General features: G+C 58.9%; 1 protein-coding gene across 1 annotated transcript; it reads right to left on the reverse strand.

The window, feature by feature from the left end:
* Nucleotides 1-4,278: 4,278 nt before the first annotated feature.
* Nucleotides 4,279-14,252, reverse strand: GRIN2C (glutamate ionotropic receptor NMDA type subunit 2C; the record flags this gene model as incomplete). Its single annotated transcript, XM_080629505.1, has 12 exons — nt 4,279-5,637; nt 5,996-6,228; nt 6,738-6,925; nt 7,408-7,568; nt 7,746-7,975; nt 8,061-8,186; nt 9,393-9,546; nt 9,897-10,065; nt 10,157-10,368; nt 11,042-11,156; nt 11,574-12,169; nt 13,845-14,252. 12 exons carry the CDS (start codon nt 14,250-14,252, stop codon nt 4,279-4,281), a joined length of 3,951 nt encoding a protein of 1,316 aa, XP_080485631.1.
* Between the last annotated feature and the right edge of the window lie 4,737 nt (nt 14,253-18,989).

An 18,989-nucleotide genomic window follows, 5' to 3' on the forward strand; every position in this document is an offset into this window, starting at 1 on the left:
AGGGAATGGGGCTGTGCTGTTATTTCATCTCTCATCCTCCCTTCGCCTTAGTCTCTCTCCTTTCCTGTCCCTCTGTTATCAGACTACATTGCCTGGGGTAGGAGGAGGGAGACAGCAAATCCACCCTCTCTCTTGCATCTCTTAATGTTAAAGATGTGCCTTCGCTTCCTGGCCTGGGTGACCCCCTCTCCTCCTCAGCATGGTGGTCCAGAGATTTCTAAGGGGCCTTACCTCTAAGAGCTGCTTGAATCCAGGTTTTGGATGCAGTGGCACAGCGAGGGCTCACATCCTGCTCCTAGCCCTTGCCGTGGTACCTTAGTGAGGACTGTGATCCCCATGAGCACCAATGCTTTCTTAAACAAATAACCCGCTGTCCTTGCACACATATATCCAAGGAATTGGGGTGATTAAGGGAAAGAAGCTCTATGGCAGAGAGAACATTCTTCATATCAGATGTGACATAGCAATGCCTTAAAAATGACTGGAGAAAGAGGGAAGGGGATGGCTCAGCGGAGCCAGCGCTGTCCAGGGGGGAACACTGGGTGACCTCGGCGCAGGGCAGGAGCTCCCCCTTCTCACCCATCATGAAAGTGTGGTTTTATTTGGCCATTATCAACACTAACACTTGATTATCACCGAGTCTCACGTGATGCTTGTCCTGACTGTAATTAGTTCTCCAAAAATGGGATTAAACCCAATAAAATGTGCATTATACATCTGGTTTCGTCTGGATGCTTTCCCCACCCCTTTCCTTCTCTGGTGCATGCACTGAGCAGCTGTTCCCAGAGGGAACAGCCGTGACGGATGGTGCTGCAGGCCAAGGGGAAATGACAAGCGGAGAGGCTAATGGAGACCCTCACCTCTTCTCTATTAGCCTCCTGCAACTCTGGGTGGTAGCTGCAAACTCAATTAAAACATCTGTACTTTCCCCTTCTCAATTACGGCTCCTTACACTTAAACCCTAACAAATTGAATCGCTCCACTGCCTCGGGCTGCAAAAGGCAGTTTTCTGCCAACAAATTTATTATCACCATAAAGCGCAGTGTGATTTATGGTAAAATATTAAACCGGGGCTTTATGGTGGAAATAAACACTTTCTGCTGTGATTCTCTCGAAGGACCTCACAAGCAGCGGAGGATTGCAGGGCTTGGGCTGTAAATCTGAGACCAAACTGATATCGGGGATAGATTTGGGCTTTGGAAGAGCAATGGTCAGGGAAGGAAAAATGCAACCATGGAGTCTGAAAGGCAGGGTTGGACAAGGGTTGAGCATCACCAAGGGGCTGTGTGTCAATTTGGGGGGTAGGGTGGGGGTCGCTCTTCATGAGCTTATAGAAAGATGCTCCCCACCTTTCCCAACATGGGTTTGGGCAGCTGGGTCCTGAGCTCAGGAGCTATCAGCATCTGCTAGCCCCTTATTGCACTTCCCTGGCCCTGTGTCTCTTCTGCTTTGTGATTTAACCACCTTCACCTACCCTCGCCCAAGCTACCGTCTCCCCACAGGATTCCCTGCCATTGGAATCCTCTTCCCCATGGCTGATCATGCTAGCCTCCCTTGTCCCCCCCTTTCCTCAGCAGATGGATGCCATGGTGGGGTTCTGGGCCACCTCATCTAGTTGAAGATGTCCCTGCTCACTGGGACCAGATGAGCTTTGAGGATCCCTTCCAACCCAAACTATTCTATGATGATTCTATGATGCTGAACAATGAGGGCAGTGAAAACAATCCATGCCATGGGGGTGCTGAAGTTGCAGGGGCTGTTGGCAGATGGGGCACACTGCCTGTGTCCCTGAGCACGGCTGAGCCCCACAGCAGTGGCCAGCATTGAACTGACTGTATTTCTCTATGCACGTAACCAGCAGCATCCCAGGGCGGCCCCGGTGCCGGAGCTGCTGGATTAAAAAGTGATTGATTAGACAATTTCACCCCAAAGAAATATCCCTCAGCGCCTGTTAAGCACTAAACTACCCAGCCCCTGCTTCGGAAAGCTTGGTCAGAGGGTGCTTCCAGGCTGCTGCTTCCCTACTGGTTCATCCCTGGTGCTCCCTGGGGTGAGGGGATGCTGCAGGAGCAGCTCAGCTCTTCCTTGGTCCATAGGGGGTGATGCAGCTTCCACCCACTCTGGGATGCTCATTCCCCTGTGCCCCATTCAGCTCCATTCCCAACAGTGATTATCACTCGGGAATGTGAGAAAACTGCTGTATTCCATTCCCTTTATCATGTAAAGATGATTATGCAGATGCCACCCTGGCAGCAGCAGACAGAGACACCCAGGACAGCCCTGGCCTTACAGCAGGTGCTGACACCCATCCCCATGGAGCATCCCTGGCACCCCCGTGGTGTCCCCTGTCCCTCGCTGCCCTCAGCCTCCCGCAGCAAAGCCCTTCAATAAAACATGAGGCAAAAGCCATTTGGCCTCTGCTGAGTCACTAGGGACATCACTAATTAATTTAAAGTGTGGGTTGGGAATTATATATATATATATATATATATATATACATATATTTCTTCCCTCCGTTTTCAGCTCTCTTTTGTTCTCCCAGCCCCAACCCTGTTCCAGGCTTGACCCCAAAGGTGCAGCTGTATGTGCTGGTGTCCTTGGGCCAGAAAGCCATAGGTTTTGGGGGGTAAAAGCTCCCTAGGCCACATTAAAGCCTCCTGGGGACCAGCCTGTCACCCCCTGGGGGCATCTGGACACCCAGGTAGGCAGAACCGCCCCCGATAAATGGGTGCCGTCTCCTGGGGCAGCCCTGCAAGGATCCATTCCCTTGCTTTCAGCCAGGGTTACTTGTTTCTTTCCTTCATACACCAGCCCCTCTCTCCTCACCACGAGGCTTCAGAGGGGCTGCCAAAGCAATTAAGAGACAATTTCAATGATAAATAAAGGAATTAAAGTGCCAGCACCCGCTTGTGATGGAGCCAGGCTGGGGGATGGGGAGGGAACTGGCTGGATTTAACCCCAGACAGATGGGTGGATGGATTGACGGACAGATGGATGGACACACACACACGGTGCCATCACACGTGGCCAGGCCCTTCCTGACTTCCCCTAAGGCTTTGCAGCCGTCCCTGGGGCAGGGATGGGTGTCCTGGCACAGATCCTGCCATGGTCCCCTTGTTGTCACCAGCCCCAGCTGCTCGGTGGCTGCTGCAACCCCAAGAGCTGCTTTGAAATAGGGGAAACAAAATGATGGAGCTCTGGAGCAGCTCCTTGAGGAGATGTTCATACATGCGGGTGATGCTGAATCAGCCGGGAGGAGAGGATGAGGGTTGGCATCTCCATGGGAAGCTTTGCATCATCCCAGCAAGGCCCTGGGATGGGGCTGGTACCACTTGGCAAAGCCAAAGCTGCTGCTTCCCCAAACTCTCTGCCCTGCTCTGACAGCTTCTCACCCGCCCAGCAGGGAAAGGGCTGGGTCAGACATGTACATCAAGAGCAGAATTAACCCCAGCTCATCCCCTGTGCCTGATTTAGAGCTCCATCAGCCCTGGGAATGTGGGAGGAATTGTTTTCCTTTCCTCATTCCCAGCCACACATCCCTGCTGGGCTGCTGGTTTGCAGCCACGGGAGCATCACTCTTTGACCTGAGCTCACAGCCATCTGTGCCTAGCACCCCAGTACCCAAGCGGGGTGCAGTGACTCTGGCTTCAGTGCTTGGCTTCAGTCGCGGCACTGACTGATGCTCCCTCTGGGCAGTTGCCACCAGTGTGATCAGCCTGTGCCAGGGCTCAGCAGTAAAGGGACATGAGCAGGGAGAGGTGCACAAGACCACAAGTATCCCACTGACAGAGGGTAAAGACAAGGGCAGCCCTGGGGACAGATCCTTGGGTGGCATGGTCTAGTGTGAGGTGTCCCTGCCCATGGCAGGGGGTTGGAACTGGATGATCGTAAGGTCCTTTCCAACCCAACCATTCTGTGATCGCTGGAGGATGGACAAAGGGTCCTCAGCCGGCTGAAAATGTCTCTTTAATGACCTGGAAATGGTGTTTCAAGTCCTTTGAATGAACCCAAATGACGGCAACACGGTGGCAATGAGTTCAGTGTCCCCGATGCCAGCCCTGCCTGCGGGAAGCGCCCAATCCAGCGTGTGCCAGCCCCTACCAGGCTCCTCTGACCCCCCTCAAAGCGCACGGGACCCGCCGAGCCGCTTGGAGCATCCCGCTGCCGGCGCGGCAGGATCCCGGGAGGCTGGAGCCCGGCCGGGAGCCGCTGGCTGGCCCATGGGGACACCCGGGCCCAGGGAAGGCAGAGGGGTGCGGACACCCCCCTGTCCCCCCATCACACCTCCGACTCCAGGCTGGAGACCCGCCGCCAGGACCCGCCGGCGCAGGGACTCATCACAGCGCGGCACAACGGGTCCCTCCGCTCGGTCCCCGCTGCCCGCAGCAAGGCCGGCTCCCCCCCGCGCCTCCCGCAGTCTCTGCACCCGCCGTCCCAGCGCCCAGACCCCCGTCCACAGTCCACCGGCACCCTGGGGTGCTGGTGGGGCGGGGGGGACCCCCGCGAGCGGTGCCCCGGGTGCAGGTTGGGGTAGGAGTTCATGCAGGCGTGCGGCGCGGTGCCGGTGGCACGGGGGGGCTGCCGGCAGGCTTCCCCGTAGGACGGCAGCCTGGCGGGGGGGGAGCGCGGTGCCAGCCGGCCCGAGGGCTGCGCGCAGCGGGAGCCGCAGTTGAAGCCGGGCTCGGGGAAGAGATCGGGGATGCCGGTGCATGGGGAGGTGTGAGCAGCACCGCAGCGGCGCAGCGGCCCCGGACACCGCTTCCCACCCCGCTCCCCGCCCGCCCGCCGGTTCGGCTTCTCCCCCTCCATCGCTGCAGCGTCCGCCTCGCCTCTGGCTCTGCGAGTCCTGGCGGCTTTGGGGAAGGCTCCGTGAGGGCAGGAAGGCGGCAGGAAGGGGCTGCCCAGCTCCTGCCTCTTCTCTGCGGCTGAGAGCAGCCAGGGCAGCGTCCCCGAGCCCCCGTGGCCCCCGTCCCCCTGAAGCCGGGGCGGGTTCTGCAGCCGGTCCACCAGCCCCGACGGCCGCTTGTGCTCCCTGTAGATGTCCGGTGGTGGGAGGTCCCTGGGGGACGTGGGGGGCGGGAGGGGAGCCCCGATGTGGTTCCCCACCAATATCTGCTCCCCAAAATCCTCCCCTGGGGACATCTTCACCGGGACATGGGGGACACCCGGGAGGACTCCATCCCCTGCACAGCCCCCCCGAAACTTCAAGGGATGCAGGAGGCGGGGTACGTGCTTGTTCGTCCCTCTCCACTTCTCCTCCCTGGGCAGCCGGGAGTCCACGGGGATGGGCTGCGGCAGCTGCAGCCCCAGAGGAGCACCCATGGTTGCGTAGGCTCTCTCCAACCTCTCAGGGGCAGAGGAGGGGGCCCGGTGAGTGCTGGTGCTGTTCTGCACCACGAGCTGGGGTGTCCTTAGGGAGAAGGTGGTTTGGAGGCGCTCGCTGCGGCTGCTCCAGTCCTCAATGGTGCGGGTGGCGTGCTCCAGTGAGCTGCCCACGCTGGCTGTTGACACCATCTCCTTGGCCGCCTGCAGCATCTTCAGTACGTTAGCCTGTGCCGAGCTGGCGGTGACATCGGGTGTAGGCGCCCGCCTGGGGCTCACCAGGGACTGCACCCCATTGAAGCAGCTGTAGATGCCCTATGGAGAGAACAAGGGACACCCCAACATCAGCAGGGTCATGCACCCACCCTGCCGAGCTAGGATGATGGTGCTGAGATGTCTTGATAGCACCAATGCCCCCTCCTCAGCATCCCCAGCACTGCCAGGGAGGTGACATCATTTTCCAGCACTCCTTTCCCACTGGATGCTGACATGGATGTGGGGTCATTCCCAGGGCTAAGCCCTTTCCACAGACCCTGCCTTTTCTCTCCAACCAAGAGCTCACATCAGCACAAACATCTCCAGTCCTTCTCCTATGGGTCAAAGGGATGATGCTTATCCTCATGATGCCATGGGAGGACATTTGGGCCCCTTCAAGATCATCAACATCACTCACCCTGCTGATGGCCAAGAGGAAGTCAAGCTTGTGGGACTTGGGGACAGAGTGACGCAGCTTCCAGTAGACGAGGTGCTCCCAGGCGAAGACCAGCAGGCTCAGCCCCATGGCCACCAGCAGCATGTAGAATACCCCGGCCATGTTGTCAATGTCCAGCTTGCTGCTCATCACCTCGTTCTTCTCATTCTGGCAAATCCCTGACAGCCAAACTGTCTCCAGCTTCTGGGTCTCACCTGGGGCCGAACATGAACAGTGGTGGGAGAGGTGAAAATACCCATCCCTAGGCATCATCTCCCCAAGCACAGCCCCTGCCCATTCTCACCCCACCATGGCTGGAGAAGGAGAAAGCCATTCCCAAGCCCCTGGAGGTGTTATCACCTTGTCCTTGTTGCTGCCCTTGGCCTGAGCATCCCATCAGTCACTCATCCTCCGGCCTCTGTCCCATGCCAGCCAGCCATGCTCACTATTCCCTCCCCAGGCTTCTCCTGACCTTCTGCTTTAGTACATGGCCATCTCCAGGATGAGGAGGAACTCCAGAGGGAATGTTCCCCCCAGCAGCCAGCTGGAGAGATGCTGCTGGGTTTAATATCCCCTGAAAGTAGCTGGTGGAGAACCCCCTTGGCAGCATCCTCCAAGGAGCTGTGGAAGCTGCACAGGGTCTGGGCACCAAAGCCCTGGTCCCTGGGTTGATTTGGGGTGATGATGGGGACGGGGCTAATGAGCATCTTGCCTGGGTACCCACCATCTCCCAGGAACTGGAGCAGGGCCAGGTCAATGGCCCGCTTCCAACGTGAGTCCTTCTGCAGGGCGATGCCATAGCCCGTGGTGGCGAACACCTTCCCGCTGCCGATGGTCACCAGCTTGCAGCCCTCATCCTTGCCCGCCATGTAGTTGAGCACTGCTGCATCATATATGAAGGCATCCAGTTTCCTGCACCACCAGTGGGAGGACGAGTGAGGGGGGGAAGGCTGGAAGACCTTTTGGGGGGCTGTGCCTCTTTTGGGGCAGCTCTACCCCATTTGGATTGCTGTGGCCCGTCTGAAAGGGTTGTGTCCTCTTTGGGGGTATCTGCCCCATCTTGGAGAGAAGCACCCAACCTGGGCAGCTGTATCCCATGTGGGGGGAGCTGTATGAAGCTGTACCCATCTGCAGGGGGCTGTACCCTGTTGGGGGGGCTATACCTCATGCAGGGAAGCTACACAGAGCTATACCCCATCTGGGAGAGCTGTACCCATCCTGGGGAACCCATATCTCACTTGTGGGGCTCTGTACCCCAGTTGAGAAAGCCTTACCCCATCTGGGAATATCATCCCCCATCCCAAGGAGCCCCAGTTCATATGGGGGTACTGTATTCCATGTGAAGGAGCTGTATTACAGCTCTGGGAGCCATACCCCGTTTGGAGGAGCCATACCCCATTTTGAGGCTGGTGAGGGCATCCTCCACGGAGCGCTGGTTGTACTTCACCATGTGGGTGTGCATGTCGGGGTAGTTGCTGCGGATGTTCCTCTCGGTGCTGCCGTTGGGGACGGTGCCGAAGCGGAAAGGGGGGTACTGCTCCTGCGGCTTCTGAAACTGCAATGGGAAGCCCCAAGGAGCAGCATCACACAGTGTCCATGTCCCCGCCATGTCCCCCTTCCCCACAGCCATCCACAAACCCATGCCCAGCAGGGATGTGTGCACCCCCCCCGGTTCATTCCACCCCAAAACCCGTATTATTTTGCAGCAATTCCACCCCAATTCCATCCCCACCTTCCTGTCGCTCAGCCCCGACACCGTGTCAATGTACTGCTCCTGGATCATGAAGGCAGCCAGGTTGGCGGTGTAGCTGGCAAGGAAGATGACGGCGAAGAAGGCCCAGATGAGCACCATGATCTTGCTGGTGGTGCCCTTGGGGTTCTCGATGGGCACGGAGTTGTTGAAGACCAGAGCCCACAGCAGCCACACTGACTTGCCGATAGTGAATGTGGGACCTCCAGGCCCTGCAAGGACAAAGGGACAAAGGGACAGCAGTCATCCTGGTTGGGAATGTGCCCCCCTGCCCATCTCCCACCTCTCCCAACTCACTTTTGCCACTGGTAAGGTTCTGGTTGTAGCCAACGGGGCTGAAATACTCAAACACGAAGACAGTGACGGCCACCACAGTGAGGCACATCACGAACATCATGACCCACACGGCCGGGCTGTAAGGCTCTGCAAGGCAAGCAGGACTCCATCAGCCCCCTAGGACACCCCACAGCCCCCTGGGGACCCCCAGAGCCTGCCCTGATGAATGGGACTCCTCAAAGAAGGCAGCATCATGGCTGAGCAGATCCATAGGGAATCAAGAAGGAAGAGGGATGCTGTGAGAAGCGGGGATGCAGCCATGCTTCCCTGCCTAAGGAAAATCAGGCTTTCATCGGTGAGGAGATGCTAATGAGAAGCTGCCCATCTCCAGGCTCATCAGCAGGAGGGTTTCCCATGGGATCATGAGTTGCACCCCATGACGCCATGGGACCATATGGGACCAGCCTCGCCGGAGCTGAGAGTGGGCAGCAGGTCGCTGCCTGCCTGGGATGAGCTGGGACAGTGCAGCAGGAGTGCTGGGGCTGCAGCCGAGCCCTCCACATGCAGCTACCGAGGTCCATTTGTCAGCGTGTCCTTCGCTGTCAGGGAGGAGAGGCCTCCCCTGATAGGGATGCAGCTCATTAGCAGAGGAGGCAGGGAACCACAGGCCCCAGCCCAGCTGACCCGGGGCAGGATGCTCCGTGTGTCCCTGCCGTGAAGGTGACCCCTGCTTCAAGGGGAAGGTCGGCATGGGGGGGCGACAGGAAGGGGAAGATACGTCGCATGCCCTATAGCATCCCTGGCACCCACATCCTCCCTATGCAGAAGCCTGGCTCCGGCTAAGCTGCCACCACCATGCCCTTGCCGAGAGCCTCAAGCCCTGCCTGAGCACTGAGGCTGAGTTTTGTGATGACCTTGGCTAGTCTCCTCCTTCCCAGGCTGCAGCTTTGCTCTTTGAAAGCTCATTTAATAGAACTTTGAGCTCTGGTTTCCTACCCCTGCCTTAACCACAAGCCCTAATGATGGTGGCGCAAAAGGGGTCCCCAGAGCAGAGATCAGAGGTGGCAAATCCCCTCCTTGTGTGCTGGAGAGAGGATGGGATGTAGGGGAGACAAGTAATGAAGGGAAGGAAACCACCGATTCCAGCCTCTGTTATAAAAGGATTATTCAGGCAAGGGGAGGAGGAAGCCCCAAAGACAGCAGCATAATCCCCTTCCCTCCTGACTTAGGCTTTTCTTACTTGAAAGTTATTAAAACCAAGCAATATTTCCAATTTGCATGTGTCAGAAGCATGGGATGAACCTGCAGGCAGAGACACAGACAGAGAGATAGACAGGGGGACATGGGACTCACCCAGGAAGGCAGAGGGGGAGACGGTGCCATTGCTCCGGGCCACCATGACGCTGATGCCGGTCTCCACAAAGGGCACGGAGAAGTCCACGATCTCGGAGCGCTCCTCGTTGATGGTGAGGGAGCCGATGGCCATGTCCGCGCGCTTGTAGTACACCTGGAGAAGGGACAGAGGCTCTTGGGATGGGCAGAGGGATGGGCAGAGGGACCCAGGCCATCTCCCACCAGGCATTGCCTCATCTCCAGCATTGCCAGCCTTAACCTTTGTCTTTTAAAACAATGCGTTATGTTCTGAACTGACCAGTGACACAAAGCATCAATGTTCAGCTGACTCCATCCCCATGTCCTCCACAAAGCCTTGCCCATAAGCTCATCCCAAGCCCAGAGCCCCACCGCAGACACCCTGACCCCATCTCCATCAGGAAAACCCAAGATTAGGGCAAACCCCAAGTGAGTGGTGCCCCCCAGAGAGGCCAAAGGTGGGTTCCAAGCTATTCCCACCCCTACCTCACCAATCATGCCATTCCAGACCCCGCGGACGATCTTGCCATGTTTGCCATTGGTCACTAGATAGAGGTCGTAGGAGAACTTGACCGTCTTGGCCAGCTTCTTCAGGATGTCGATACAGAAGCCCTTGCAGCACAGCTTGGTGTAGGGATCCACAAGGCCATCACCACTGAAACCACACCAGGAGAAATGGATTGGACCAACCAAAGAAGCTCAGTGCCCCCATGGACGCGATGGGGAGCTCCATCCTCACTGCTCACCTCTGGGAGGAGTTGGTTTGCTTGCGGCAGGGCACAGTGTTGCGCACGCAGACCCCGGTGCTGGGGTCCGTGTTCTCCACTATGACAAAGGGTCTCTCCTCCAGCGTGGCCACCGTGAGGTGGCGGTTATCAACCACGGGCTGCAGGAAGGAGCCGTAGCGGGGCCACACCGGGTACTTCATGTGGATGATGCCTTTCTCCCACTTGCCCACCTGGGAGAGTGCACATCGCCCTGGTGAGGGGCTATGGGGGCCATACAAGGTTCCATGTCCACCCTCCCCATGCTTTTGAGGCTCATTTCTCCTGGAGCACCATTAGGCTCAGCCATAGAATCAACCAAGTTGGAAAAGACCTTTCAGATCATCAAGCCCAACCACTACCCCATCACTGCCAAGGCCACCACTAACCTATGTCACTAAGGGCCTCATCTACATGGTTTTTGAACACCATGGTGAGACCCATCTCAGCATCCCTTTCCTCACACAGTCACTGACCATGGGGTGAGGTGCTTCTCCTTGGCCCCCAAGTACCAGGCTTGGGTGAGCACAAACCTGCCCAATCTTCACCCAAAATACTTTCAAACTAGGAATAAACCCCTCTCTGCACAGCTTGTTTCAGGTCGAGGTGTTTGGCTGCTGTTCTCCAGAGGTGGGCAGCTGCATTTTTGCCTCTTCTGGAACTTCCCAGCCAAATTGCAGGGAAAATCCCCAGTTCTTGACAGAGCTTTGGTGTCACAAAACCCCAACATGCCACTATGGGTACCAGCCATGGGTTTTGCATTGGATAACCTGTCCTGTGTTGGGATCCCAGCCTGTGCATGGTCCCAGGTTCATCCTGCCCGGCCACCCCAAATGATGTGCCGATGCTGGGGGGCTGGGGTCCTACCATCTCCCAGAGCCGGTGCTGGTTGAGCGAGATCACCACCATGGTGGGCCTGACCAGGTAGCCGCCTTCATTGAAGGAGAAGTCCCTGTGCTCCCACGTCACGTTGAGGAGGTGCCTGGTGAGACACAGAGCCCATAAGCCCCTGATTGCCATGGGTCCCACCTAGAGACATGGGGCTGAGAGCTGGGAACCAGATTTAGCCCCTATGAAAGAGGCAGCAGGGAGCTGGAGAAAGCCCTGCCAGCAAGGAGGCACCAAGGATGGATCACTGTAGGATTGAGACTGGACAGATTGCCACAGTAGCCCAGAGGTGCCACATCTGCACTGCAGAGCAGAGCTGTGAACCCCCCCCCCGCCCCCCCGAGATCACTGGGGGACAGAGAAGCATAGGAAAAGACAAGGGAAACCCAGCCAAGAGGTGTGGACCAGCAGCTCAGTGACCATCATCATCCCCCTGCCCACCAGCTCCATCCTCCTCCTCCTCCTCTTCTCCTTCTATTTCCCACTCATCCCAGTGTGTCCCAAGCCTTACTGGTAGAAGCTGTTGTTGGTGGCAGTGGTTCCAGCAGGAGCCCGGCAGTCCCATCCCACCGCCGGGAGGTAGCCATGGGCCCGGAAGAAGCTGGCAGCCCCCATGGCAATGATGGCCACCCCATCCCGCACCTTCTGCCGCAGGCTCAGCTTCCAGCTCTCCGTCACCACGCTGATGAGGCCAACAGGGAAGGAGGTGGGTGGCACCTCCATGTTGCCCACCGCCAGGCTGGGCACAATCCAGACATAGCCTGGCCCCACGAGCCCGGCTTGCTCCGCCATGGTGAAGAGGTACTCGGCCTCCTCTCGCGAGCAGTAGACGATGAGGACCTGGGCATCAACCTGGCGTAGGAGCCGCTGCGTCCTGGAGCTGCTCCGCTCCTGGCTCATCTCGAAGGTGAGCACCTCCTGCAGCTCCCAGCCGAAGTAGCTGGCGTCCGTGAAGGAGCGGATGACTTCCAGGAAGATGTTGTAGCCTGGGTAGAGGCTGGTAATGACGGCAAAGGAGCCCCAGTCGTATTCCTCCAGCACCTTGAAGATCACCTGGATCTGCTGTTCGATGGAGACACCCAACTGCAGGAATGCTGAGCCGGGCTCCTGCAGGAGGAGAAGGGGTCAAGCACTGCTCCATGGTTCAGGTCCATGGACCATGGTCCAGGCTCATTTGCTCCATGGAAACCATGGTCCAGGTCTCTTGCACCTGTGCAAGCTATCTTGAATTTGCCATCATGAAGTGTTTGAGGGAGCCATGAACTGGTATGGTCCATGGGCTGGAGATACCCAAAATGGGGTTGATCCAAGGAACCGCATCCCATGCAAAGGGTGAAGCCCTGTGACCTCTCCTCCATCTCTCAGGTTATCAACCGAAACCTCATCCACCCTCCAAAGGAGACCAACAATTTCTCCTTAAACCAGTGGAGGGAGGGGGACAAAGCCTCTGCCAGGAGTGTAAACCCCATCACAGCTCTAACTCAGTACTTGCTATCAGAGCCTATGAGGCAACTTCCCTCCCGCCCCACCTCCCCCACCATCTGGCCTCTCATTAGCAAATCTTAATTGATCTGATTCTGTCTTAAATGATTCAGTGAGCGGTGTTTGCAGAAGGTCGTGTGCAGACAGCGGGGTTCCACCTCTCAGACCCCCCCACCTCCAGAGAAGTAGTTTTCCCAATGGGGGTGGTGGTTCCACCACGTGGGAATGGGAGATGCTGGGGACCTCAGATCCATGGGAAGAGGAGGAGGTTGAGCCTTCAGACAGGTCCCTTCACTGACCCCAAAATACCCAACCCCTGGAGAAAGCTGCAGGAAAGCACCCAGACCTCAGCAAAGCCATGGCTACTTCTCAGTTGCCTGGGGCTTCACTTGGGTCCATTGCACCCACCCCAATCCATCGCATCCACCCAAGCCTGCTGCACCTACCCAGGTCCATTGCACCCACCTTAGTCCCCTGCACCCAGCTGCCACCCAGCCACAGAGGGCAGCAGCTCAGGCTGGTCCAGGAGCACCAGGCAGTGCAGGCAGGGGGTTTAGACCCTAAAACCTCTGCACCATCAAAGCATAAACCCAGTGCCCAGAGGAGAAGCAGAACCTGCAGCCCAGGAGCTGCTGCCATGGAAGGAACCAGCACCAGGACCCCTCCAGTGCCCAGGGTGAGAGTAGCATCCAAGGCGAGATAACCCAAATCTTCTGCCCAGGAGAGCCGTGCCACAGCCCATCACTGCCTGCCCAGCACCCTCCAGCTCTCCCTGCCACCAACAGCTCCCAGCAGGCAGGTGACAGTGACAGTGTCTGATGCCAGCAGAGAGCAGAGAAGCCAAAGATCCTGTTTGGGCCCGTGGCGTGCCCAAGATGGGCACCAGAGCTGAGAGAGGTTTCTCCATGCCACCAGCCCAGCCACTTCAGGGCTGGATCCAGCCCCAGTGATGTGGGGAAGGAGGAGGACAGGGATGTGCCAACCCTGCCGCTGCCCTGGCAGCCCCAGTGCCACAACCGTGGTGTGCACAGCAGGAGGGGATGGGAAGCAGGACACCAGGGAAGGTCCCTCCAACAGGGCACTGAAGTCCTTTCCCCTGTCCCATCAATTGGACCCCTCTTTGTAGGCTCCCCCATGTCCTACCACGCTGCAGCAGCCACTGCCTGTTCCTGTCTGTGAGCCCTCAGGATGCAGCCCAGCAGCTCCTCTGCCTCCAGCATCTCTCATCCCACATCTACCCCTCTCTAACCACCCATTTCTCTCACCCCACAGCGCAAGCAACCTGCAGGAGGTGCCTCACCTTCGGGGTCAGGACCACAGCAGATCCCCCGCTGATGCTGATGACGGGGACCTGGGTCTGGGAGGAGATGAAGTCCAGGATCTGGGCTACAGCTTCCGTGCCGACGTTGTCCTCGAAGACGATGCCGTGGATCTTGTGCCTGGCGAGGATGTCGCAGACCTGGGTGAGGAGGCTGCTGGGGTTGGTGTTGTTGACGATGACGGTGATGGGGTGGATCTCCAGGGGCATGTCCAGGAAGCTCTGGGGACTCAGGCGGGAGCGAATGTGCAGGGGGTAGGAGGTGCCCCCAAACACCACAGCCACGTTGACCACCGGCTCCTCGAGGCCCGGCAGCAGGAGGTCCGAGAAGGCAGCCGAGCAGCCCAGCACCATGGACAGTAGCAGAGCGTGCGCCGGCGCTCTGCCCATGTCCACCACCACGTCCCTGCCAGGATGGGACACAGCCCCTTACATCCGGCTGCCCACCAGCACCCTGCTCACCCCAGCCCTCCCCAGCACCCGGGGCAGAAGCAGGGCAAAACGGGGACCATCATCCTTTGGAGGCTGTATGTGATGGAGGAATGACTGCAGGGTTGTATCACTCACCCATCATACACCCCACTACCACCAGCTACCACCCCTTCCCACCTGGTCCTCTCTACCCACCCCCTTTTACCCATCCCACCACCACCGTCCCCTCCCAGTGCCATTACCCTCTCCGAAAGCCACCACTTGCTATGATGCTCCTTATCACCCCTGCACCCAGGGATGGAGACAGCAGCGAGAGGTAACAGGAGGAGCTGGCAGCTCCCTGTGCCTCTGCACAGCTCACAGCCACTGTCGATATTTAAAGGCTTTGCCCTTGAGAGATATTTCAGTTCTGCAACCCCCATGTTGGGGTTTTGCAGACCACACAGTCACCAAAGCAGCCAGTCCTCTGCCTATCCCCTGCTCACCACCCTGCTCCAGTCCCCTTACCACTGCTTCCCAAATCCCAACCTAATTGCCCACCTGGCCCCTTATCTCTCAAGTTTCCCCCTTCAGACACTATCGTGCTGCTTTTCCCACTTCTTGACTGTATTCCCCTTTGTGCCTGCCCAGCTGGGACACCAACCGCACTGCGTCTGTGCTGGCGGCACCCCAAAGCCAGGCTCTAGGGAGGTGTTTGGCCATGTCCCCCCCTACCAGGTCCCTAATTCCTCACCAACTGTGCCTGCCAGCTGCAGGCGGGTGATAGTCACAGTGGTGGGTGACACATCCCTGCTCACAGCAATGCATCCCTGTGCTGGAGCTCATCCCTTGTCAGAGCCCAACACCAAAACCAACCCACAGTGAACCTGGAGCAAGGAGCATCCAAGCCCCTCTGAGCCCCCTTGTCCGTCAAAGCCAGCACCCCAGTGCCATGCTGAGCAGTAGGGACAGCGACAAGCAGCCCTCTGCGGTGGCACCAGCGACATCCATGCAGCAAGATGCCAGCTGGTGTTCAGAAACGTCACTTGCAATTAGAAGCTGCTGTTGCTTAACACATCCTCAGCACGGCCAGAGGAGCCCCTCACCATGTCCCAGATGGTTTTGGGCTCTGGGATGCCCTGGGGACCTGCACCCCAGCACTGCTCCGTGCCGCAGTGATGGACATCCCCTCAGCACACTGTGCCAGCATGCTGGACTAAAAATGCAGGAAATAAACCCAAGGACTGGGCACTCTGCAAGAGAGATCTGCAAGGTGCGGATTTGAGCACCAGGGCTGTCCCTCTGCAAAGACAGGGGACACAGGCACTATGTCCCCCTTTTGCACCCCATGGGTACCACAAGGGCTCGGGCACCCAACCGGGCACCAGCGCTCACCGGGCAGCACCTCATTCAACCACATGGGTTCAGCAGGGGCTCATCCACCCCCAGCACCCCCCAGCACCCAGGGGGGTTCACCCTGCCTGGCTGCATCCCCTTCACTGCTCCATACCACAGCTGGCTGAGCCACAGGAGCCACGATGCCACTGCGATGGCCACAGCCATCTCCCTTGGCCGGAGCGGGTGGTGGGTGAGTCATGCCATGCTGGCAGCGTCCCACGCTCCGGCATGGCCAGCTCAGTGGCACGGCGGCCCGCGCCGCCTGCTCCTTGTTGCGAATTCCCAAGTATTTTTAGTCCCGTGATAAATAATTCATCGGGAATCCGGCATCAGCCATACCCAAGCAGAGAGGAAGGGGAGCAACGCGCCACCCAAAACAAACAGAGCTGCTCTCCCGGCAGCTCTGCCCGTCTGAGCCCTCCTCAAGGACGTTTAAATATACCCCAGGCCCTGATCGGGTTTGCTTGTGCCAGCCATGGCACCTCACCCATCCCATGCCTTCATCCTCCTCTTCCTCAACTGGGGAGCCTCTTCTAGCACCAAGTAACCCAAGCACAGGCCAACAACCCCTCCTGAGGGGCCAACCACTGCCACCAAAGGGGCTGCTCTGCTCCTGGCTGCAACTGAGGACAGGGCTGAGCAAACTGGCTTCCCACTGGGCCAAGCCGCAGGTGGAAAGCATCCCCATCCATCACAACGGAAGAGTGATGGCAGAAGGGAGGAGGGCATGGGCATATCCCATCGTTCAGGGATCCCATTGCTGGGACAACCAGGGGAATGGGTTTCCACCTTTCCCAGGAATCCGATGCCACCGGCCAGAGCTGAGCTGCCTGCCGCAGTCGGAGGAGGATAGAGGGGTTTGGGGCCAGTGAGCCCGCAGCTGGCAGGGGCTCCATGTGCGGGTCGGAGCCAGGGCTGCTCCAAAATGGCTGGATTCGGGATGGAAAGAGCAGACGGCTCCTCCAGCCAAGCCAACTCTGCCCTTCCAGTACGGATTTTTCCCAGAACAAGCTAGAGGAGTGCAGGGAAATGTGGGGTTTTGGGGGGTGAGGGCACAGAAGACAAATTGCAGGGAAGTGGTGAAGGCAAAGGAGGAACTGAGCCCATCCCTGCGTTACTGCCAGAGCTCCTGGGCTCAGCACAAGGCAGCGAAGCCCCCATGGACTTTAAACAAAATCCAACCCCTTGCAGCAAGCACTGCGGAATTTGGGAAAAGGCCTTCCCAAAAGGGAGGTTTTCCAGCCAGGGCAAGGGACAGTGGCAAGGCTGGAGCAGGAGGAAGGTGGCCCTGGGCAATGCCGCCTCCCAACAGCCTCCCCAGGCACCAGAGGACACCCCTAGAGCTGCTTTGGCACTTGGGTTTCTTGCATCGAGACAGTTTTGAGCAGCTTAACCCCTTTCCTAGGCACAGCTTCACCTGATGGACCACTCACAGAAACCTCCTTCTTAAAGCACTGATCCAGCCCTTACCTCCTAGCACCCTCTGAAATGACATTTTAATGCAACAGGGGAAGTTTGCTCTTAATATGAAACCTCCTTTTTCCTTCCATCCATCCATCCATCCATCCATCCATCCATCCATCCATCCACCAAACAACCCATCCCTCCCTCCCCTGCTCTGAGAGGGGGAGAGTTCATGCAGATATTTTGACCTCAGAAAAGGGAGAAAAAACATCCCAAAATGCAAAACACCGTTCCAGAAAGAGAAACCTTATCCCCAAATCAGGCTCTGAGCCTGAAGCCACAGGGAAGACGCAGCCTGCGCCAGGGGAGGGGAAACTGCTGCCGATGGATTGAGCGAACCCAAATGTGATGGGAACCGTGTGAGGAGGACAAGGAGCACTAGGAGGGACACAGGGTTGTGCCAGGGCTTGTCATTGACCCGATGGGGACACCCCTGTGGAGCAAGGACACCCCGATGGAGCTCCCAGAAAGGGGGAAGAGCAGCAACAGCCCCCCCACCCCTCCAAAGCCAACTCGTCGCCATCCCTGTCCCCACGCAGGGGGGGATGACTCGGGAGGGAGAAGCACTCGCAGCCCCCGGCAAGCACAGTCTCCTTTCAACCTTCATCTGCCACCACCCAGCATCGCCCTCCTCTACCTCGCCCGCGCCTCCGACAGCAACAGTTGCGGGCTGGGGGCTGCGGGCTGGGGCGAGGGCTCCGCACACGCACGCACCGAAACGCAGCTTAAAAAGGTCGAATATGGATTAACCAAAAATAAGCGCCAAGTGTCCTGCCTGCCGCTGAGTTAAGCAAGGTGGCGGGGGGGACACAGGGCTGGTGGCACCCAGGGGGGTCTCCCCTCTTTTTCCTGCCTCCCACCCCCCAAAAACCCCCCAGTTCAGCGCCCAGAATTAAGGCTCATTCCCACCCCCTGCCCGGACGGGGAGCGGGAGCTCGCGGGGATAGGGATGCAGGAGGATGCTGGGGGAGACGGAAACAGCCAGGAGACCCCCCCAAAACCCCCTACCCCTTCCCTAAAAGTTACTGGCGGCGGTGCCGGGGAGGCGGCAGAGCCCGTCGGGGGCCCGGTACTTACGGGACCGCCGCTGCTCGGTGCCTACATGCCCCGCGGCTCCGCCTGGGCTGCGCGTCCCACCGCGGGCTCGGCTCTTCCCGGCGCGCTCCTCCTCCGAGGCAGCCCCCGGGGGCAGGGTCGGGCCCCGCCGCGGCTGCCGGGGGGGTCCAGCGGCCGCCGTCGGTCCCGGCTCGTCCTTGGCGGCGGCGGCGGCTCTGCAGCGGCGGCTGGAGGCAGGGACGGGAGCGAGGGAAGGAGGGAGCGGAGCGGGTGCGCACGGGGGGGGGCCCGGTGGCAGCAGGTGTCTCGGCGGCCGCTGGGCCCCGGCAGCCATGTCCGTCCCCCCCAGCCCCGGTACCGGCACCGGCGTGGCTGGCTGCGGGCCGGGGGAAGGACAGGACGCGCGTCCTCCCGCTTCGCCGCAACTTCGGGGCTGGCCGCCAGCCCCGGGGAGGGGACGACGGGGGAGCGACAGGGGGACGGGCAGAGCCTCCCTGCTCGCCTCCCCCGGCACCCAGCGCTGGGGAGGGCGGGGGACAATAAACCCACCCCTTCCTTCGCCCTCCTGCTCGAAACCCGCCGCACAACGGCACAGCCCCCCCAGCCCAACGGAGAGCTGGAGGAGCACAAGCGGCTGCGGTTGGACTCATCCCCCCCCCCCACCGGTATATTCCAGCCCTTTGCTAACTGAACCGGTGGGGACTGGCCAGCCCCAGTACCTCCCATTCAGTGTAGGGCAGCCCCAGGGTCCCCATCGGTCAGAGCAAGAAGGGGGGTGACACGGAGCAAAGCCCCCGC

This window comes from Psittacula echo (genome assembly GCF_963264785.1).
Source record: "Psittacula echo genome assembly, chromosome: 14".
Classification (NCBI taxonomy): Eukaryota; Metazoa; Chordata; class Aves; order Psittaciformes; family Psittacidae; genus Psittacula; species Psittacula echo.